General features: G+C 44.7%; 1 protein-coding gene across 1 annotated transcript in view; it reads right to left on the bottom strand.

Annotated features, from left to right (window-relative positions):
- Positions 1-16,946: 16,946 nt before the first annotated feature.
- LOC144891231 (extracellular calcium-sensing receptor-like) overlaps positions 16,947-23,890 on the bottom strand; it is a 126,606-nt gene continuing 119,662 nt past the window's right edge. Inside the window, exons 9-10 of the mRNA XM_078773620.1 lie at positions 22,994-23,188; positions 16,947-17,041 (exon numbers count right to left, since the gene is read on the bottom strand). Coding sequence (XP_078629746.1) covers positions 16,947-17,041; positions 22,994-23,188 — 290 coding nt within the window. The remainder of the gene's footprint in view (positions 17,042-22,993; positions 23,189-23,890) is intronic.

Genomic DNA, 23,890 nt, shown 5'->3' with positions numbered 1-23,890 from the left:
CACAAACACCCTTGTAAGATGAGGTTCATCATCGCAAGTAGAGAATGTAGTTTGAAACCTTTGTCGGGCAGTATTACAGCGGCAATGCAACTAATCTATAAATGCTTTAAAAACTACCATGAAAAAGTGAAGTTGTATTCTGGTATTAAGAAATTCTGGATCATTGACAATTCCAAACCGGTAATCGACAGTATCCACAACATTAACAACAAGGGTAAAGCAAAATGTCTTTCAACCTTTGATTTCTCCACATTATACACAAACATTCCACATGACAAGCTAGTAACCGCATTGGACAGAGCAATAGATAACGCATTTGCAGGAAGTAATAAAGTATACATTAATGTATATCAAAATAGAGCACACTGGTCTGTAAAGGATTAATCAATATTCATGCAGTTTTTCAAAAAGTAAACTCAAAGAAAGTATTCGATTTCTGCTAAACAACAGTTTCTTTACATTTGGCAACAAGATACTCCAGCAGACAGTGGGCATACCCATGGGTTCAGATCCCAAGATACTCCAGCAGACAGTGGGCGTACCCATGGGTTCAGATCCCAAGATACTCCAGCAGACAGTGGGCATACCCATGGGTTCAGATCCGGCCCGTTTCTTTGCAAATTTGTTTCTGCACATGTACGAGTTTGATTGGGTCCAGAACATGTGCAGGAATAAATTAACAACTGCACGAAGATGCGGAAACATCTTCAGGTTTATTGATGATTTGTTGGAAATTAATGATGGATTTATATTTGAGCAGCTTCATGATGATATATATCCAAAAGAACTTGAATTAAAAAAGGAAAACCAAACTTCCACTTCAGTTTCCTTTTTAGAATTACAAATTGACATCCATAATAATAAATTTCACACCAAATTATTTGATAAACGAGATGCATTTCCGTTCCACATTGTCTGAATGCCTTTCTTAGACAGCAACATTCCCAAAAAGCTATTTTATGGTACGGTTGCAGGTGAAATAATTAGGACTGTAAAAGCAACCACACACAGCTCTGAACTGGTCAATAAATTACAACAACTAGTCAGACTTATGTTAGCGCAGGGAGCTACAGTTGGTAGAAAAAAAAAGTTTTATTTCATATCACAAAAAGGCACCAAATCGAATTAGTAAAATACAATACGAATAGTAAAAATATTATTCATGAGATCTTTATGTAAATACAGTACAATATGATAATTAAATATACTACAAATCAATGTTGCCAGGAATCAGTGGTTGCTAGTAGTCCGGCAGATGTGTGAAGAATTGTGGTAGAATTGTGCCTTTGATGATACAAGCATGAAACTTGGCACACAGTTAGGGCATACCCTTACAGTGAAATTTGGATGTAGGGGCATTCCAGATTTCTCCTTGGCCCAAAATGGCGGCCATTTTACAAAATGGCGGCTAAGAAGGACATATTTACCTATTATTTCAGACTTGTCATTTGTGCTGCTATTGAAACACAATGTAATGAGCATATTATAAATTGTCATGTACATGCTATGCAATACCTTCATACTGGGTTCAAAATTGGAATCTACGGTGGCCTATAAGGGGCAGAACAAATGGTTTACCATTGCAATAGACAGGACTGGTCTAGCGGTTTAATTATTTAACTTTGCATGACTATCTGATTTCTCCTGGGTGTAATTTTGGTTCAATACCTTTATATGAACAACTTTGATGTAGCTTTATGAACTTTCCTATCATAGACTAGGTGACTATAAGGAACAATGCAAGGCTAGTGAAAAGTTACGAAAGCGAATTACTATATTTATGATAATAATGTATGTATTTCTTTTTCAGATGATAACTCGACTGCACTGCACCTTCGCTCATTGACTGTAGTAGCTACCTAGATTTGGTTCCCAATTTGTATATTGATTGGATGGTGGTGGTGGATAATGCTTAATTGACAATGGCCAACAAAAATTTCAAGCTATTAGACCCCCAAAGCCCTAGTACATCTGGAACAAACATGCCTTATCTGACAGATTGGGAGAAGTGTGTGTTATGTCAGGAGGTCACCGATGAGGCCCTTGCCTGTCCAGCTGATTCCAAGCGAACCACAGGGTCCGGATACCAAACTCTTGCAGATTATCTCCTCACCTTCAGCCAGATGGGCTGCCTGCCAAAATCTCTAGAACTGTCCCGCCTGGACGATGGTGAAGGTATCCAGTCAACCTTCCAGAGCCACAAGGCTAAGTGGCATGATTCATGCAGACTGAAATACAACAAAACTGAACTGCATCGGGCACAAAAAAGAGAAACGTCTAGTGAAGAAACCGCAAGTGTCTCAAGAAAGTACACCCGTCACAGAGTACATGTAGACCACACACAGCCACAGCCTGAAAAGTGTTTCTTTTGTGACAAACCAGCGGGTACTAATTCTCTGCGAAAAGCTTCCACCTTCGACCTCGATAAACATGTCAGGACAGCTGCCCTGAAACTAGGAGATCAGGCACTTCTTGCTAAACTGAGTGCAGGTGACCTTATAGCACAAGATGCACAGTACCACGTGAAGTGTCTGGTGTCACTTTATAACAAAGCAAGGGCCACAAGCACAACACTGAATGAACAAGATGATATCAATCACGGTATAGCACTTGGAGAGCTAGTGTCCTACATCGATGATGCCCGCACAGATGCTCTTGTGACACCAGTGTTCAAGCTGGTGGACCTAGCAAGACTATACACCACCAGGCTGGAACAGCTTGGAACAGTCTTGACCAGGCGTGTCCACTCCACCAAACTCAAAGATCGAATCATGACATATTTTCCAGACCTAGAGGAGCACATGTCCGGTCGAGATATTCTGCTTGCTTTCAACCAGGATGTTGGCTCAGCCCTTCAGAAGGCATGTGATCACGACACTGACAGTGATGGAGTTTGTCTTGCTAGAGCCGCAAATATAGTTCGTAGAGACATGTTGAAAATGAACTCAACATTTAGTGGTTCATTTGAAGCCCACTGCCAAGAACATTCGGTACCTAATTCGCTTGTATCACTAGTTTCTATGATCTTGAATGGTCCTAACATCCAAGAGCAGTCAAGCCACTCGTCGGTATCAACACCTACTCTCACAATCTCACAACTCCTTATGTTCAACAGTTACTCACGCCGCAGAGAGAGTAGCAGTACTACCACGTCCACGAGGCACAGTCACAATCGGGAGACTCCCCTGCCTGTGTACCTGGGCACCCTTATCCACACAAAGACTCGAAAAAGAGACCTGGTTGATACTATGTTCAACCTGGGTCTCTCGATCTCCTATGACAGGGTGCTTAGCATCTCCACGGACTTGGGGAACAGAATCTGCCGTTTCTTCCAAAATGAGGGTACAGTTTGCCCCCCTGAGCTAAAAAGTGACCTCTTCACAACTGGGGCAGTGGATAACATTGATCATAACCCCAGTTCAACAAGTGCCCACGACTCCTTCCATGGCACTGGCATTTCACTTTTCCAGCACCCAAATAGCGATAGCCGTGGAGTTCAACGGGTAAACCCAGATGACACATCAACAACAGATGCACACCTGCCACAGTCATACACCATCGTACCTCCTGTTGTTCTGGGTAAATGTGACCCACCTGTACCCAAGCTAGCGGGTCCCAACAAAAGCAACTGCCAACTCATCCCTGAAGCAATGCAGATTGAGTACAGGTAACTGATTATTGTGTTTGAACTGTGGACAGTTATATGTGTACCTAAATAACCAAGACTTGTTAACTTGTGTGGACTTGTTTGTTCTTAATTGTGTTCATTATCTTGCATTTTGACAGGTGGCTGGAGCAGATGGAGAAGACAGTGCTATCTGACACACCACTTAAGGGAGACGAGACAGTATCATGGGCTGGATACCATGCCAGCAAGCAGTCTATTCCAGAAGAACCAGAGTGTAGTGTGGCCTTAACTTCATTGCTGCCTCTCTTCTATGACCAGGCAAAATCTGTGGCAATGATTCGTCACTCCATGGATGTCATCAAGAAAGCAATCGATATTCTGAATCCAGGTCAGATCCCTGTAATCACACTTGATCAGCCACTGTACACACTTGCCAAACAGATCCAATGGAGATGGCCAGAAACACACAGAGAAGATCACTTCGTCATGGTCTTTGGTGGACTCCATATTGAGATGGCAGCATGGAAAACCCTCGGTGACCTTCTGGATAGCAGTGGGTGGACAGGCGTTCTGATGCTTGCAGGGGTTGCTACAAGTGGTACTGCTGATTCCTTCCTGAAAGTGACCCATGTGACACGCACACGACGAGCACACCAAGTCACAGCCAGTACTCTCTATCTTCTCCTGAAGGAAGCCTACAGCCAGTACACCAGTGGACTAGATGAGGGACAGGATATGATACCACTAGATGACTGGTGCGGTGAACAAGCCAATGCAAGTCCACAGTTTCAGTTCTGGTTCCTAATTATGCAGCTAGAACTGGCAGTCCTGATCTATGTGAGATCCGTCCGTGAAGGAAACTTCCAACTGTACACTGATGCTCTGACCAAGCTTGTACCATGGTTCTTTGCCTTGGGACATACAAACTATGCCAGGTGGATCCCAGTTCACTTGCGCGACATGGTGACACTTGCAACAAAGCATCCAACTGTATACGCACAGTTTCTGGCAGGAAACTTCACCATGAAGAAGACTACACGTGCATTCTCTGCCATAGCCTTAGACCAGGCGCACGAGCAAAATAATGCATTGGTGAAAGGTGATGGAGGGGCTGTAGGTCTTACGGAGAATGCTGCAGCTTTGCGCCGATGGATGGTGTCTGGTCCAGAGATGGCCAAACTGATCTATAAGTTCGAGGCCACAACAGAAAAAAGAATTAGGAAAACTGAACTAAAACACCATGAACAGACAAAGCACACGCAGGTAGCCTTTGCTCGAGATGTGAGAGCACTCACCCGTGTCATAGGAGAGATGGGGAACCCATTCTGTGACGACAGCAAAGATCTCTTGGTGCTAGACAGCAGAGACCTGGCAGACCCAGCAGTCATCAACACCCTTTACCAGATCGAGAAGCTGGGAAAAGAACAGTATGACACATATGTGAACGAGAGGCTTGTACATCAGACAAAGCCTATCACTGACCCAATAAAAAGAAACAATCTCCCTCTCTTCAGCCGACCCCCAGTCAGAGAGAAGTCAAGAACAGAGTTGAAGGTGGTATCTCTGAAGAATGACTGCGTTCTGTTCTCCAGGCTGTTTATTGCATCCCAGACACAGAATGGAGATCTTGATGAATTCTTTGCACATGAAAACCAAGCTTGTCCCCCTGCATTGTCACAAATGGGCAAAATCCGGCTTGGAACCAAGTCTGATCTGGTTGGGTGCTTAGAAGATCTGATCACCTCACGGGAAAATGATGATGTAAGCCCCCCTGTTGAAGTCATGATCCTGGATGGAGCAGCCATCGTGAACATGCTGGCACCTCGTAATGCGAAGACCTTCTCTGAGTATGCATCACTAGTATTCTTGCCATACATCACATCTCAGATACAAAATAAGAGCAGGGTTGATATTATCTGGGATGAATATTTCCCAGACAGTTTGAAAGCCGACACCAGGAAGACGAGGGGTAAAGGCACCAGGAGACGAGTTGAGCCATCTAGTTCCATCCCTCGAAACTGGCAGGCCTTCCTTCGCATAGACGAGAACAAGGTGGAGTTGTTTGACTTTCTAGCAACGAGGATAGCAAACATTGAGACTGACAAGCAAATCGTCACCACAAACCACAAAGAAGTTTTTTGTACACAGCCACGAGATGTTACTGGTCTTTCCCCGTGTAGTCACGAGGAGGCAGATACAAGGATACTACTCCATGTCCAAGATGCAGTCAGACAGGGCTATACCAAGGTGTCAATCCGCACAGTGGACACAGATGTTTTGATCCTTGCAGTGGCAGCAACTGGATATCTTGACATCGATGAACTCTGGGTTGCTTTTGGCACAGGGAAGAATTTCAGGCACTTGGCAGCTCACGAGATGGCTGTGGCACTGGGACCAAACAAGTGCCGAGGGTTGCCATTCTTCCACGCCTTCACTGGGTGTGACACCGTGTCCTGCTTCGGCGGAAGGGGGAAGAAAACAGCATGGGAAACATGGAAAGCCTATGATGAGGTCACCTCAGCTTTCTGCGCACTGGCTGCCACACCAACCATTTCAACTGCAAATGACAACATGGATCCACTGGAGCGTTTTGTTGTTCTGCTCTACAATCGAACAAGCAGCCAGGAACATGTTAACGATGCCCGCAAGCATCTCTTCACCCAGATTGGTAGATCAATAGAGGCTATCCCACCAACGCAAGAAGCCCTCAGACAACACATCAAGAGAGCTGCCTACCAAGCCGGCTTTTGTTGGGGCCAGATGATGATTTGCGCACCTGAGCTCCCATCGCCAAGTGAATGGGGTTGGAAACAGAGTAATAACGGCTGGGGGATATATTGGACAACCCTCACAGAGGCAACTGAGGCATGCCGACAATTGATTAGATGTGGATGCAAGAAGGGTTGCAGGAAACAGTGCAAGTGTGTTAAGGCCGCACTCCAGTGCTCAGCTCTGTGTCACTGTGCAGGGGAGTGCACACGATAGTATACAGGAGGAATAACACACCTGTTACATATACACAAACATGTGGAAGACTGTTTTGTAGACTGTTTTATAGTGAAAGTCACTTCCACAGCGTTAATGTGGCATTTTCACTTCATTTCCATTGTGTTTCTGGAGTTTGCTCAAAATAGCTCAAAAAGTAATTATTTTTGTAAAGAATAAGGACCAAATAAATGTTATGTGAGTTTGTTGACATTTAATTATGATCTTACAACCTGTTTACGTGAAAAAAACATCATAGGTGTGCTTGAGCAATAAGTAAATCTAGTTTTATAGACATCGGTACTGTGTATCTTATTATCTGTAAACGGCCATTTTTAAAATGGCCGCCATTTTGTCCCTAGGAAAAGATTTGAATGCCCCTATATCCAAAAATCTTCCTAGTAGTATGCTCTATCAGTGTTCAAAATTTCATGCTTGTATCACCAAAAGCACAATTTTTTCACATATCTGCTGGGCTATAGCTATAGGATATGGCAGCATGCAAAAAAACCTTTTTGGTGACAGTTTGAACATTCGAAGTACAGTTTGATCGAGAGGTAGGTGGTGTGGTCGTGCTGGCTGGTAGATATGGTTTATTTAAGGTAAGATGTGCATGATTTAATGTATTATCATATTACTAGCAACGGTACCCGCCCTACGGGCGGGGCTTCAATTAGGGGGCCCAAATGAAAAGGCAAAATATCAGAAATTGAAGGCTTTAAATTTTTTTTAAACGATTCATATAAACATCCGTTGAATCATATCACACGCAAATCATCAAAATCTAAACAGTATCTTTAGAATTTCAATAAAAGCCACATCACTGTTCATATCGGTAAATATTATTCCATCGTGTTTCAAATCGTGATCGATACACTATAATCGTGATGATCGTGGTCATGAATCCTGATCGATAATTGTGTTCGCAATCGCTATGTCGTATGTACTCCCGATACATGTACCAAATTCCCGATACGTGTAACTGTACCAAATCAACAGTTAAAAGGATTTTGAGCCGATAGCTGTTACGGCCTTGGCAAGATTGATGGAGACAGCGATCTGTTCGCGATCGATGGAGACATGTTGCTTTCCCGGGTGCCGCACAAACGGCTGCACCGATCGCGCGGCACCCGGGAAAACAACATCGTCACAATGAGAACAATGAACGTTATGCGAACACAAATGTTATGCGGGAGTCCCAACCTGAGAATGCCGGAGACAAAAGCAGAAATTTGGAAGACTAAATAGCCTATTTTACTCCTGGAGATCCCAGGATTATCCACCCAAAATATATTTGCGATCGGTTCAGCTGTTTTTACGGTACCTTCGAACAGACAGACAGACAGACGGACGGACATTTGGTGAATTATAGTAAGATGGAGTGTGTAAGGAAAGTTATAAATATATGATAATACATTAAATCCTATAGCGAGCAAAGTTTGGATAAGTGATGTTGCATTGATGGGTTGACTGACTGCCTGGACGCAACTGAGGTTGTGGATCTACGGATTTACCATCAATTGATGTGGATCCATGATCGAGGTTGTGGATGCGCCGTTTGGAGAGGTCCTGGGCTGAAAGGATCGAAACCTCGAGGAAGAACGGTGCCCAGCTGATGATCCATGCAGTCGGGGAACTAGTCAATTGCTTACAGGTTAAGGTTCTTGCTTTAAGTGGAGAAACTATGTTTGAGGTTTGCAATTTAAATAAAGTTGAATATGGGATGTTGTGATATTAACATCATTTATAGCAATCCTTTAAATTATTTATATTTAAGTTTAGGAACAACCGATACTGTACAATTAATTAAGTGTGTGTGTGTGTGTGTGTGTGTGTGTGTGTGTGTGTGTGTGTGTGTGTGTGTGTGTGTGTGTGTGTCTGTGAATAAAAGAGAGAGATAGAATTGTGAGGAACAGAAATTTAAAAACGAGATGTGTGTGTGTGTTTGTCCTCATGTGTGTGTGTGTTTGTCCCCGTGTGTGTGTGATTGTCCCCGTGTGTGTGTGTCCCTGTGTGTGTTTGTTTGTCCCCGTGTGTGTGTGTGTGATTGTCCCCGTGTGTGTGTGTCCCAGTGTGTGTTTGTTTGTCCCTGTGAGTGTGTTACATGATTATCTATATCCTACAAATCAATGTTGCGAGGAATCAGTGGTTGCTGGGATACGGCAGCATGCAAAAAACCGTTGTAGGTGACAGTTTGAACATTAGAAATACAGTTTGATCCAGAGGTAGGTGGTGTGGTCATGCTGGCTGGTAGATATGGTTTATTTAAGGTTAGATGTGCATGATTTAATGATATTATCATATTATGGAGTGTGTAAGGAAAGTTATAAATCTATGATAATACATTAAATCCGATAGCGAGTAAAGTTGGAATAAGTGATGTTGCATTGATGAGTTGACTGACTGCCTGGACGCAACTGAGATGTGGATCTACTGATGTACCATCTATTGATGTGGATCCATGATCGAGGTTGTGGATCCACCGTTTGGAGAGGTCCTGGGCTGAAAGGATCGAAACTTTTTATATAAAGTCGGAGAAATGGTAAATTTTGTCATATTTCACTCCAGATTTGGACATTATTTAGTCTACAGCATCCAATCCTCATATCCGAATCCAGATTTTGATGATAATCGATTGTTTTTCCAAGGCATGGCACGTTTGAGTTGGCCGAAACAAAATGGCGGCTTAGGAACCCAGAGAGGTGCAGTGGGCTGACCAAGGTGGTGAGCCACCATATTGGTAAGCCTTTTTGGTTATTTTTTTCTTATGAACACCTCGTTGATCATCTTCAAAAAGGGGGTTAATACACCCAGTTTTCATCAATGCAATCCGTTGGAGGTCCAGGTGTATGCATGCAAAGTTTGGGGCCACTAGGTTTCATGGTTTCGGAGTTATGGAGGAGACAGACAGACAGACGTACGGATGACCAGACGGACACTGCCTTTTATTATTATAGATATGTATATATGATATTGGAGTTTTGGAGTGGACTACGTGTGGCTTTGTCTCTTGGATTCACCCAAGCTGGGTTCACCCTGTGTTGGTGGAGTGTGGAGGGCACCCCCTTGCTTAAAGGACAAAGGGGTCCACGATGCCTGGTTGAGGAGGTGGATCATCGCTGGCATTCTACACTCATCATGCTCGTTTTGGCTCTTTGGAACTATTGTCTCGCACCTGGTTCCTGAAGTGATCTAATTTGAGCCTGGCGTTCACGCTATGCATCAGATAAAGGGAAGTCTCACCTCCAATTGTTTTGTTGCATGAGTGAACTGTGGTACCTAGTGGATTAGGAATTGCTTTAATACCCTTGCCTGAGGAGAGGGTATTGCATTTGAGTCCGTTTGTCTGTTTGTTTGTTTGTTTGTCCGCACAGAATAAATATGATTTTCTCTGCAACCCTTGGTCCGATTGACAGGAAATTTTCACCGTAGGTGCAACTCCACCTGCAGAATATTTTTTGTGATAATTATGACGTCATAGGTCACTTGGTTCAGCCACCATATTGGGAAAATCGAAAGATGGCCTTTCTGTCTTCTACCGACTCCTCTCCGGCATTGCTCCCCCAGCTCTCTCTGTGCTCTGTCCCCCAAATATTCCTACAGGTCGCACAAGATCTGCCAGCAACCCTCTGATGGTTAAACTGCCGAAATCTCGGCTCTCTGCTCACCTTCACTCTTTCATTCCTCTTTTCTCCCGCCTGTGGAACAAACTCCCACACTCCCTTCAATCCCTCTCCTCCCGAAACTGCCGAAAACTGCCGAAACTGCCGAAATCCCGGCTCTCTGCTCACCTTCACTCTTTCATTCCTCTTTTCTCCCGCCTGTGGAACAAACTCCCACACTCCCTCCAATCCCTCTCCTCCTCCCAGGTCGCACAAGATCTGCCAGCAACCCTCTGATGGTTAAACTGCCGAAATCTCGGCTCTCTGCTCACCTTCACTCTTTCATTCCTCTTTTCTCCCGCCTGTGGAACAAACTCCCACACTCCCTTCAATCCCTCTCCTCCCTCCAGGTCTTTAAAACAGCTGTTCACCACCATCTCTTATCTTCCCCCATCCATAACCTTGATCTTTTCTACCCCCACTAATTCACCCCAGATCCACCTTGTTTGAAATTCCAACTTCTTTCCTGGAAATCCTGGCAGTGTCCATATGTTTATACCTCTCCCACCCCCCCCTTCCCCCCCCCTTCACATGCCTCCCCCCCAAAGCCCTCTCCCTCCCACAGATCTCTCGATGTCTCCATGTCTCTCGGTCCCTGCTCTCAAATGTTGTGTTTGTGTCCTTCCCCCTCTCTCCCCATCTTGTCTACCGCTCGCGATGTTATTTGTTTTATGTGTCTGTTTGTCTTTCTGTGTGATTAATGTTCGCTCTTTCACGAGCCTCGATCTTGTATACAAAAGACGTTGCACCTCTATATCTCTGAAAGCGCTGAATAGAAAAAATTGAGACATGGCTCATTGTAAAGAACTCTCCATGGGGAATAAAATATGTTAATGATGATGTCATTGGTGCCTCCATTATGACATCATAATTCGACACGTACAAAACTTCATCCGATCAAGATGAAATTTCTTGAGCATAATCTAGTGTTACGGGGTCCTCACCGATCTCCTGGTCTCGGTAAACCTCCGAACCCCGCGAGGAGCCCCGGCAGAAAAAAATATGTTATCCTGTGTCAAAAACAAATCAATAGTGGAACCACACCCAAAGATTATAAATGAACAGATTGTATTAAAAGCACACAGGAAAACATACAGCAATGAAAGCAATCAGTCATACAATTAACCTCAAGATGGTACCACCTTATTAAGTAACATAAACGCACAGATCCCAGTCCCAGCCCAGCAGCAGCTCGGCAATGATCTGCGCTCCCAGTGAAAGGAGCCCAACCCTTCAATGTCTCTATAACTCAACGGAGATGAGGCAAAGAGGCGAGTACGGCGGTGTAGGCAAGGCATGGACCGTCACGTGGTCTAATCCAACAGCAACCTGACCGTGGACAGGGAATCCCAAATAAGCGATCCGGATGTGCACCTTCCCCGTCCAGTCAACGAACCGCAGGGCAATCTTCCGACGCCGCTCTAGTGCACACACCTATTTCGGTAAATCACCAGATGGCGGGACCCGCGGATGCGGCGAACCAAGGTTCCGCGAACGACGTGCGAGGTCCTGGTAATGGCGGCTGGCTCGTCCTCGAGCCGTCGCTGCTAGGCGAAGATTCTCCGGAATCACACCTGTACCTGGCTTCGCAGGCTTTTCCACAATTCCAGCGATCACCAATCGCTCAAGATTCCCTTCCCGGACTCAAAGTTCTCTCGCCATGTAAGTTCGCCCACGCCAGGTGCGCAGCTTCGTCAGAACACCTCCTTTTTTCTTTCTCTTCCGTCCTCTTCTTCCCTCGACCTCTTCCGGCCCACTATGCCATTTCCGGTATTATTTGATCATGAGCGCTTTTAAACCTTTCAACTATAATAACCCTTTCCCTTCAACCACAATCACCAGAATACTTAGAACCAACAACAATAATCATAACAACAATCATTAGGGCCGAATCCGTAACACTTCCCCCCCCCCTCAAAAAAGAAAATTTGAACACAGCGAAAACTTTCTTTGCATGCCCTCTTTAAACAAGCAAAAGTAAATTCACAACCCAAATCAGCAATCCCCGTGGGCAACAATATTCAACCTTCCCCAAAAATAAAGCAACAAAATTTTACGCAACCCCCAGAGCTTTCCAAAGTTAATTCCCTCTGGACCAAGCGTCAACAACGACATTGTCCCTGCCCCTCTGATTTTTACTTCTAGTTTCTCTTGAATGAAGGTTAAGGGGTTGTGATCAAAAACCCAAAGGCCAGCAAATCTATAGCACTTTCCCCGGGAGGCCGAGATGAAAGCCAGGTTCCATGGTGGCTGGGTGGTGAGGCCTGGAAGTATTCATTACATGGATGCCTTTAGGAACGTGGAGTTCACGGTTAGTCCGGGGAGGAAAGTTCACTACATGGACGCCTTTAGGAACGTGGAGTTCACGGTTAGTCCTTGCAGCACTACCTGGACGCCTTTAGGAACGTGGCGTTCATGGTTAGTCCGTGTAGGAATCTTGGCTCGGCAGCTCCGCAGCATTCAGTGCTTCAACTTTTCCGGACTCCTAATAATTATGGTGGGACCACTTGTCACAGTAGTCACCTGACTGGCGGTCTCCTTCTCGGCCACTGCTCTGATAATCCTTCCTTCGGGAGCTGTCATAACTCTGGAAGCCTCCATAATAATATCGCTTGCGGCCACCACCACTACTACTCCATGGTCCTCCTCTGTAGCCCCCTCGATCCCTAGGAAATGCCTTCCCTACTGTGATGGTCCGACCCTCCAACTCCTTTCTATTCAGATCCTTTTCTGCCTCTTTGGCGTCCTTTGAGTTTTCAAACGTGACAAAGCCAAACCCTCTTGACTTTCGTGTCTCCCTGTCTTTTATAAACAGCACTTCCAAAAGCGGTCCATAGTTGCTGAAGGCAGACTCCATAACATCTTCCTTTGTTTTGAAGTTCAGTCCACCTACAAATAACTTGCTAAACTTGTCACCATCCCTAACTGGTGTGGTGTTATTTTCCCTACTGGGCTTTTTAACAACCATCGGGTTACCATAAACTTGACCACCGGCCAAATCATTCCCGATAACAACCGATACTCCCTCTACAGGAAGCGTGGCTTGTAAACCGACGGTGACCGGTCCTGACACCAAATCGGACTCCAAATGGATGACATGAAGTGGAGCACTAACACAGCCACCAATCCCCTGTAAACGAACACTATCCCCAGTTGCCGTCTCCTCGGACCATGGCAAGATGCTTTCAAGCATTAAAGATTGATGTGCTCCTGTGTCCCTTAATATCCTAACCGGTCTCCGGTTAGTCGAGGCTCCATCCAGTGACACAAACCCCTCGGAAATAAATGGTTGGTAACCCTTTTGAGGGCGATTTCTCACAATGGCCATCGCATTTGGAGTCGTACTGGTTGAACTCCGCTCCTGATTTTCCTTTCCCAGAGCATAACAGTTGGACATCCAGTGTCCAGGTTTATGGCAAAAAGTGCAAGTAGGCCCAGAGGAGAACCTCGTGGTCTGCCAAGGCATGGGGGCGGCGGTCTGCCTCGAGCCCCCCGGACGATAGGTCTGTCTTGGAACCGCAGTCTTCTGATTTCTAGAAGTCGTGGTGTCAAAGTGGACCTCATTTTCATCCCGAGGCCGCCCCCATGGATTTTCATTCTCCGCCCCTGATGTACCATAGCTCCCCTGGCTAGGTCTGGGTGAGAAGTTCGGTTTGTGGAACCCCATCCTGTGTGTTAAGGCACAATCATCTGCCATGGTGGCTGCCTCATACAGCTTTGGTACTTTCCTTTCCTCCAGATGAACTTTAATGTCCTCGTGGACACACTGTTGGAATTCCTCCACCAGGATCAATTGTCGCAATAGATTGAAGTCTTTCCCCACTCCTTTTGAATCGCACCACCTATCAAACATGGTTTCTTTCAATCTGGCAAACTCCACATGGGCCTCACTTTCCCTCCTCCTGGCATTCCGGAATTTTTGTCGGTAAGCTTCCGGGACCAATTCATAGGCTTTGAGAATGTGTTTCTTCAATACCTCATAATCTGCACATTGGTCTATCGGTAAAGCCGAATAAATATCTTGAGCTTTACCCACCAAAACACTTTGCACTAGTATGGACCAGTACTCCTCAGGCCAGTTTAACAGTCGAGCCACTTTCTCAAAGTGTGGAAAAAACTTGGCTACCTAGTTTTCATTGAAGGGTGGAACCAGCCTCACATGTCTGCCAACATCCCAGGTGTTCTGACTAGGTGTCGAACCAGTCGGCATGGATGGTACCTCTCCCTGTTCTTTCATTAAATCCAGCTCCTTGAGTCTAATTTCCTGCTGAAGCGCCATTTCACGGTCCCTTAACTCCCTTTCGGCTTTTCTCTCCTCTGCTTTTTTCTCCTCTAACCTTTCCTGGAGTTCTCTTTCAACTCTCCTTTCCTCTGCTCTTTCTTGTGCTTTTTTCTCTTCTAACCTTTCCTGGAGTTCTCTTTCAACTCTCCTTTCCTCTGCTTTTTCCTCTTCTAACCTTTCCTGGAGTTCTCTTTCCTGTTCTGCTCTTTCCTTTTCTGCTTTCCTTTCCTCTGCTTTTAACCTTTCCTGGAGTTCTCTTTCCTATGTTGCTCTTCTTTCCTCGCTCTGCAATTGCATCTCCATTTTTTTGAGCTCCACATTTTCTTGTTCCTTGGGTAACCAATCCCAGGCTACCTCTTCCCATGCTCCTAATCCCACCATAGATTGTATCACCACTGTCTGCAACTCTGCCTTCTTCATATTAGTTCGGACCTCCAAGCTAAAATGTTTGGCCAATTTCAAGAGGTCCGATTTTACTAACGCTCTGAACTGTGCTTCACTAGGGGTCACTGTAAACTTTTCTGCGTCAAACTCCATGGTGACTACTGTTAACACCTGTTAACCTTCACACAAGAAATTAAAAAAAAATTGTTTGTTTTTGGAAAGATTTGGGAATGTTGGAAAAAGTTCCAAATTTGGGAATTCTGGGAATGTTAAGGAATTCTTTCCTGGACTAAATTTAGGAAATTTTAGATCCCGGAAGCAGACCGAATTTCGAGCCCACGAGTCATCCCGGACGAGCCCCCAATTTCTGTTACGGGGTCCTCACCGATCTCCTGGTCTCGTTAAACCTCCGAACGAACCCCGCGAGGAGCCCCGGCAGAAAAAAATATGTTATCCTGTGTCAAAAACAAATCAATAGTGGAACCACACCCAAAGATTATAAATGAACAGATTGTATTAAAAGCACACCGGAAACCACACAACAATGAAAGCAATCAGTCATACAATTAATCTCAAGATGGTACCACCTTATTAAGTAACATAAACTCACAGATCCCAGTCCCAGCACAGCAGCAGCTCGGCAGTGACCCGCGCTCCCAGTGAATGGAGCCCAACCCTTCAATGTCTCTATAACTCAATGGAGATGAGGCGAAGAGGCGAGTACGGCGGTGTAGGCAAGGCATGGACCGTCACGTGGTCTAATCCAACAGCAACCTGACCGTGGACAGGGAATCCCAAATAAGCGATCCAGATGTGCACCTTCCTCGTTCAGTCAACGAACCGCAGGGCAATCTTCTGATGCCGCTCTAGTGCACACACCTATATCGGTAAATCACCGGATGGCGGGACCCGCGGATGCGGCGAACCAAGGTTCCGCGAACGACGCGCAAGGTCCCGGTAATGGTGGCTGGCTCGTCCCCGAGCCGTCGCTGCTAGGCGAAGATTCTCCGGAATCACACCTGTACCTGGCTTCGCAGGCTTTTCCACAATTCCAGTGATCACCAATCGCTCAAGATTCCCTTCCCGGACTCAAAGTTCTCTCGCCATGTAAGCTCGCCCACACCAGGTGCGCAGCTTCGTCAGAACACCTCCTTTTTTCTTTCTCTTCCGTCCTCCTCTTCTTCCCTCGACCTCTTCCGGCCCACTATGCCATTTCCGGTATTATTTTATCATGAGCGCTTTTAAACCTTTTAACTATAATAACCATTTCCCTTCAACCACAATCACCAGAATACTTAGAACCAACAACAATAATCATAACAACAATCATTAGGGCCGAATCCGTAACACTAGGAATAAATTAGTTTAGAAAAAAATAATGATGTCATCGATCACGTGGTTCGGCCGCCATATTTGTTTTAACACAAAAGCCTTAAAAACCACTGAAAATACATCCTGGTGAGGGTTTGCAATCCCTGATTGCTCTTTCTTGTTTCGAATGGTTATACATACTGTCGTGTGGCTCCCCTTGGTTAATACCAGGAGAGTCACGGATAGCCAAAGCCAGCTTTAACTCCAAGGCGTTCAGTTAAAATAGCGGATTTCACTATATATGCACGGGAGGAAGAAAGAAGAAGAGGAAGCTGAAGCGCTTACATGAGCGATCCTGCTGGGCAGTCTCAAACCTGTGGAAAATAAACTCAAACAAAAACCGGGTTTGTAAATGTACAGAAAATAAGGAAAGGATTTATTAAAAGGAAATGCCAATAACAAGAAAACGCGACGGTAAAACTAAATTCCTATACGATCCTTCACACCGGACTTATAACACAGACACAGGAAGAAAATAAACGGGAAAATAATGGTGTAGTTTATCGTGCACTTAGCTCTGATCAGCTCAGGGGGTGGGGGGGGGGGGGGGGGGGGCGGTCTCGCCAGGAATCCTAGGCTCTGGAGGTCTGGCTGGGGTTGCGCGCGAAGCGCTCGCATTCACGGGAAACAGGCCTCACTCGCACAGTCCCGGGCGTTCGTCCACACGTCGTTTCTGCCTGGCAAAACTCTGCACGTCTCCCGATGGCGTCTTCGATCGCTTCCTGGAGCCTGTCATCCAAGCACAAATGCGCAAAGGAGAAGAACAAGCGAACCAGAGGAGAGCAAGAACAGGGCAAGATCGGAGGGTCAGAGAGCAAGAGTCCAGGTTAAGAGAGCAAGCAAGAAGGCAAGAGCAAGACAGAAAATGTCGGTCCTTGAGTTCTTTTAATGTCAGGTTGTGACGTCATCAGCGCTTCTCCACCAGTCCGTGCGCCACTTCTTGCTCGCCTCTGACGTCCTCGGTGGTCCTTGCCAATCAGTGCTCTGCTTCCTCCTCGGCCTTCCTTCCACCAATCAGCGGGTAGCTTCTTGCTCCGCCCAGGCCAATCACGAGTCCCTTCTTAGCCCGGCCTTCCTGTTTGTCAACTCCCACCCAATAGCGCATTGCTTCTTGCTCCGCCCTGGCTAATCACGGCTCCTCAGGGCATGTCTTCGGCCTGCCTGTCTTTTGTGGCGATGTCGCTGGTGTGTTCCAAATGGCAGTGTTCAGAACTGGCTTCCAGTTGGTTTTATGGTTATTATTTTGTGCAATAAATGGGCATTTCTCACTAGTGTCTATGGTGCGGTGCCAAAAGAGACAAAGGATAAATCACATAGGGTAATACATACAAGGGATAATTTATCCTTATCCCCTAAACTAGTTAACATGCCCCGCCTCCTCGTGATGGGGACGAAGATACACCTTACTCCGACATTCGGCTAAACATAACTTATTACATGGTGATGGTTCTTACCCAACATCCGGAGCATGATACCTACACAAATATACCTGACTCTACATATCACTACCCCTACAAACATAATGTTATGTCTGGGAGTTGAGCAAAATGTAGAGCAGAGTAGATCTGAGTAGGTAACATGCTTCGAGATGTCGCGATAAGGAACACTTCCTGTAATAAGTCCATGTTTAGGCGTTTTGTCAGTTAAGGTGTATAATTGTGAATCTACCAGGAGATTCGTGTATTAGTTAGTCTAGGGGTTAATCAGTAAAGCCCTTGTATGTCTCACCTAGTAGTCAAACCTTTGTCCATTATGGCACTGCAGACAACATAGACATTAGTTAGGACCTTCAGTACAACACTAAATGACGCATCCCCCCCCTGACATGACTTAGTAAGAAATCAGGCTGGAACACCGCCACAATTGGCCGCCACCATTTACACCCCTGAGAGGCCGATCCGCCTCGCATAGCACGTGCTATGACTGAGGAGCAGGAGTGGAGATGAGACGGAGCTCAGATGAGATCAGAGCCCCGACCTGAGTTGGAGTCCTGGTGCGAGTGAGTCGAGTTCAGTTCAGAGTTTGTGTGCACCCGAGTCGAGTTCAGTACGAGTTGAGTGAGCAGTGCAGAAGAGTTGGTTCGAAGGAGTTCGACTTGAGAGAGGCAGTCTGGAGAGTTGGATCCCGAGTGGAGATCCTGAGTTGAGTTGAGTTGAGAGTGAGCACCGGACGCCTTTGCAAGCAGTTGGATTCCTGGCAGCGCAGTTCAGAGACCCCGACCCAAGTTGGGCTGAGGTGTAGCCTGGGTGGAGCTCGCTGTCCTGCTGTGGGACCTTGTGGTGCTTCGGAGCTTGGAGCGGGACCTCGGGTGCGGCGGCGAGGGCGTTGGCTCGGGCCTAGCGGGGCATGCGAGGTGGACGGAGGATTCGTCCAGGCCGGGAAGAAGACGACGAGACAGATAAGCCCGAGCTCCGTGTACATTGTGAACAAAAGACGTGTTTATTTTCGTATTCATATTCCCCCATTTTGTATTTGAGGTCTGGTGTCCGGGATCCCGATTAGGATATTTATTACCGGCGCGTGCTTTTCCTGTCTTGTTCTTCCCAATAAACCCTTATATTATTTTTCTTGTACATAATACCTGAACGCAGTTTCCTGTTTGGTTTTAATAGATAGGGCTGCGGGGCTCTTGCCGTTTCCCTCCATTCCACGCGCTTAGATTTTGGAATCCACTATTGAGCTTCCACCTCGGGAGTTAAAGCCTCGTAATCGGCAATCCGCAACTCTGATGTTAATTGGAGTTGCGTGACAATAACAATACGTTTGTTTGAATATTGCCATTTACCTCTTTGTATCCATTTGACTCGCTTGGTTTGTTACGTTTTTGTTTATAGCACCTTGTTACCCTCTTCCCTGTTTACTTTACAGATAAATCTTTTAAAAGGTAAGAAAATGTGCTTGAACTATATGTCTGCTTTCCATGTGTGTGTTCCACCATTCTTTCGGCCCAATTGAATGCTCCTTGGAGAACAGTAAAGTTAGAATTTATTAGTTGAACACAGTGCAATAAACAATCGTTCATTCCATCTACCGAGTCTAACTTGGCGCTGAGATTACTGTTTTAATGGGAGCTTCAGACGTGACAATATTTTATTGTTACTGTTGTGAACCTTTGTAACATTTAATGTTTCAGGGGAATTTTTCTTGAAGCAACATAATAAAGCCTATAACAAAGCAATACTTCTTGGGTAATTTCTCAACCATGGAAACATTCACAAACAGTTGTGGGAATTAAATTGTCGTCCAGGAGAACAACAACTTGGACCTCAAGTACATCTAAGCCAGAAGAGAAATCGGTCAGGCTGCATTTAGGCAAAGCATTGGTTTCACAAGCCTCGCAATGAAACCTTGACCTGGTGTTCATGAAACTTTCTGTAAACAGCCTTTGGCATTGAGCAAGCACTGCTGGAAAGCAATGCAATAACATATTTGCGGGAAAGTAATATATTGCCCGTATCAAGAACATATGCTGATGTTTGCAAAAGTGCACATTAAATTAAGCTTGATTTTGAAAAAAAAATCCTTGTGTAAAGGCTTGGTCCTCCATAATATCATTTTCATATGAGGGTGGTCAAGTTGACAGAGGGCAAAAAGGCAATGTACTTTGGCTGATAAGTACTGATAATGGGGCCACAGATAGAGACTAGCAAGTTAACGAATGAGCAGGAATCAAAAGAGAAGGGGGAGCAAAAGATAGCCTGCAAGTTAGAGGGTTGGGTTAGGTAGGGTTAATGGAGGTAGAAGAACATCAGATGGTGGTTAACATCCTGCTATGGAGGCCCTTGGTGGCTTTTGAACTGTCTCTGGAAGGAAATGCCACAAACTATGGAAAAGAGCAACTGAAGAGTTCGAGATGTACGATAAGCAGGGTCTTTGGGAGTTTAACTCGGAAATGCTGACTAGAAAATGGATTTGGCTTGGAGGAGCAAGAGAGAGTTGGTGGGCTGAGGAACAGAAGGAACTAGACCATCGGAGAGACAAAAAAAAAAATGAAACATCACTCGTAGGGCGACACTTGGCAAAAGAGAACAAAGTAGAATGGCACTCAGTAAGGCATCCGTTTTATCTCACAAATAATTGGTGGTTGAATTCAGTGACCTGATATGCAAATCGTCATCAAATTTTAAGTAAATGGGATGAAAATTGACAATTTTAGAAATTCGGCGTATGTTGACCTTTTGGCCTATGTTGACTTCAAATGTAATTGGTGGTTGAATTCAGTTAGCTGATATGAAAATCCCATTCAAATTTCAAGTCAATCGGATGAAAATTGAGGATTTTAGAAATTTGATAAAAGTGGTTGACCCTTCGCCTATGTCGACCTTTTGACCTCAAAATTAAATAACATTCTGTCGGACCACTAACTCTACCATTTTGTGAAGTTTCGTGAAGATCGGTTTAAAATTGTGACCTGTACGCAAGTGTAAGTGATTAGACAGAAAACGAACACACACACACACACACACACACACACACACACACACACACACACACACACACACACACACACACACACACACACACACACACACACACACACACACACACAGGAGCGATCAACATACTTTTCAAAAAAAAAAAAATTTGCTAAGTAATAAACAGGTCACGAACCTCACTGTGATGTGAGAGCAACAAACCTTGTGCTTTGGCCACGTCATAGGAGATTCCACTAATGTTGCAACTTCAAATTCCAGAGCATTCAGACACTGAATCGATGCTGGGATGCCAGCTTATTGGGGAGCACAGCACATCCATTGAGCTACATTCGAAATGCAGAGTAATCCGAGTGGATAATTTCATTGGAAATTTGTTTATTTGGTTGGTTACCAAAACCCATAATCAGGTTGTCCTGCTCTAATACATGTCATAATTTTGATATGGTGGAAATTATGGTCAACAAAAACAGCTGCAAGCCCATTTAAATTTACAGATCATTGGCTGTAAAGTTAAAATTTCAAGCATGGCTAGATATAAAAGTACAGATTAATTTCGAACCATCCTCCAATGTAATCTTTTGAATGGTTGTAACTTTTCCAAAACCAATCCAAAGTGAGCACGATAGAGTGGGATTTATTGAGAAACATTTCAGTTCAACATAACAGGACTGGGCGTTGGAAGGAATGATAAGCAAATGAGGTTATCATTTTAATTGGTTCAACCATTATATGTAAGTAAGAGGTTTTCAGGCAGAACTTTAATATTCAAACTGTCATGTTTAACAAACCATGGCATGTACTGTATAACGCTGAAGTCGTCACTTCGAGGATAGCCGGCTTAAAGCTAATTTGGAGGCTATTTCTAGCTGGAGCGGAGGTGAGCTATCTCTCTATCTCTTAACGAGTGTGAGCTAATCCCATACTGGTTATCCGGATTTAAATCTAATTTTCACCCCCAGGGATTTGTCCTAAATGAACATGGAAGGCGTAATACCAAGAAATTGAAGCCATACCGAATAAACTATTGTTTTGTGTGTCGCAATTATCAAAGTGTAAGGCCTTGGCTTACACAGTGTGCTCATGTAGGATAACATGTCTGATATCTTCCATCTGATTGAGGTATAGGCTGCATGATGAGCCTTGGATTTCAGCCATTAATACTCGTAAGTTAGGCATAACGTAAGCTAGAAATTATAATTCAATGAGAATGGATCCATGGATATGCCTCAACCCGCATTAGATGTCAACTCAATGTTACGTTTGATCTCGATCAAAGGTCACATGAAAAACGAGAACAGCACTTGGTAGAGCGCATACCTCCGCCAGGCTGAACAGTTTATGATTTGCATCCCACTGATAGGCCGGATCTGCATTTGGACCTGAACCCAAATCCAATAGGCTTGTTGTTGTTGCCTAACCAACTCATCCACCAAGTTTTGTCATTTTGCCATTTACTGCATGTGGAAGCAATAGCTAATTAACAATATCTCAATACAATTATGATTTTGAGTTTCCATCTGTACGAAGTGGAAGTGTTACGTGTCTGCCCTCGCTTGCCAGTAGTATTGGTTTTCATGTTGGAACTGCATTCATATTTGTTTACCTCGCAATTGTTAACATTGTATTTTGTTATATTAATGGTATAATATTCATTTGTGGTTGGAATGAAAATGTAGAGAGATTTCGTTTCCATGAGAATGAGTAAATGATGTGATAAAGGGGGCGACGAAGACCGCAAGCGGATTGTCGCCCATCGGAATGGAAGGCTGCGACGTTTATTCAGTATCACCGTTTACCCCATATCGAAACATTCACCATTTCGACACAATCCGTGTGCAGACTTTTACGTCAACATCACACCACGTTTGCTATTTTTCTGGAATAACCCGTTTCTTTCATCATGGCACGTAAGAGCCAATCCCCCCTCTCCAGCCAACACCATTACTGGCATCATCATTGTTATCAGCTTCATCATCATCATTAAACGTACATTTATTTTGCACAGTATGACTCCCATAGTTTTGGGGCCAGCCCCACAAAATTTTCTGTGCCACTTTTGGGGTATCTGCACATGCCCTAAAGTGGGTGGGAGTTTTCATTAAAATTCTCAACTTTTTTTTCGGCTTTGTGCTCCCACTTCACATAGTATTGTTTATAAAATCTCAGGCATTAAGTTATGTGTTACATTAATGTTTTATTTTTATTTCGAACATTCATACTCATTTTTGTCTGCTTTTACAGATACAATAGCACTTCGGGATATAGATGCAGCCCAAAATTCCATAAGGTATAGCAATGAGAGCAAATATTTCTGTAACAACTGAAAACTTTCCCTCTGTGCTGCTGTAAGCAGGTACAAATGCCAAACACACCAATAAGCAGAAGAGGACACAAAATATGATGAATTTTGGCTCATTGTTTTCCAGAGATAACCTGCGAGCTTTTAGTGACAATGTAAGGCACATAAATATGAGGATCGCAAAGTATACGAGCGAACAGATCATCATAGCTGGGGAGCCAATGCTACATTCCAGAACAACAGTTCCAACATGGACATTCACGTTGTGGATGATTTTGGTGTTACTCATAAAGGCCCAAAATGAGCACAAAACTACCTGTGGTGTCCAAAGAACGAGCACAGGAACCCACCACATCCTCATAAATATGAAAGCACAGTGATCCCCATCGTTTGATGAAGTATCTGGAGGTATTTATAAGAAAATAGTGTGATTTGTATATGCACACATGCACACATTTGTATATGCACAAAAGTTTTTTTCTTAGCAGACTTTTTATTTGTTAGTAGTATGCGGGCCATTCAAAAATTGGACAACCAGGATACAATAATTCAAGATATGCCAAAAAAAACAACTATATATATTGTTGTGGATCTCCTGGTCGGCCTTCTCCCCTTACCAAGGGGAGGTTAGTCCCCTTGTCTTTGACTAGCCGACGGGATCCGGGGCTATGATGTTCCTTCCGGACGGCGTTAAATAGGGTTGTAGGCCGAATTCATATTACCTAAGTACCCATGCCGCCTAGGAAGCAAGGAAATAATACCCGACCGAATCACGGTTACAGGTGGAAACGCCGAGCGGTAATGAACTGTGACCCGAGCCGTTATCAATGGCTAAACCCGATC

This window comes from Myxine glutinosa, chromosome 3, assembly GCF_964187855.1.
Source record: "Myxine glutinosa chromosome 3, kmMyxGlut1.1, whole genome shotgun sequence".
Lineage (NCBI taxonomy): Eukaryota > Metazoa > Chordata > Myxini > Myxiniformes > Myxinidae > Myxine > Myxine glutinosa.
This window is presented reverse-complemented; position numbering and strand designations above follow the sequence as displayed.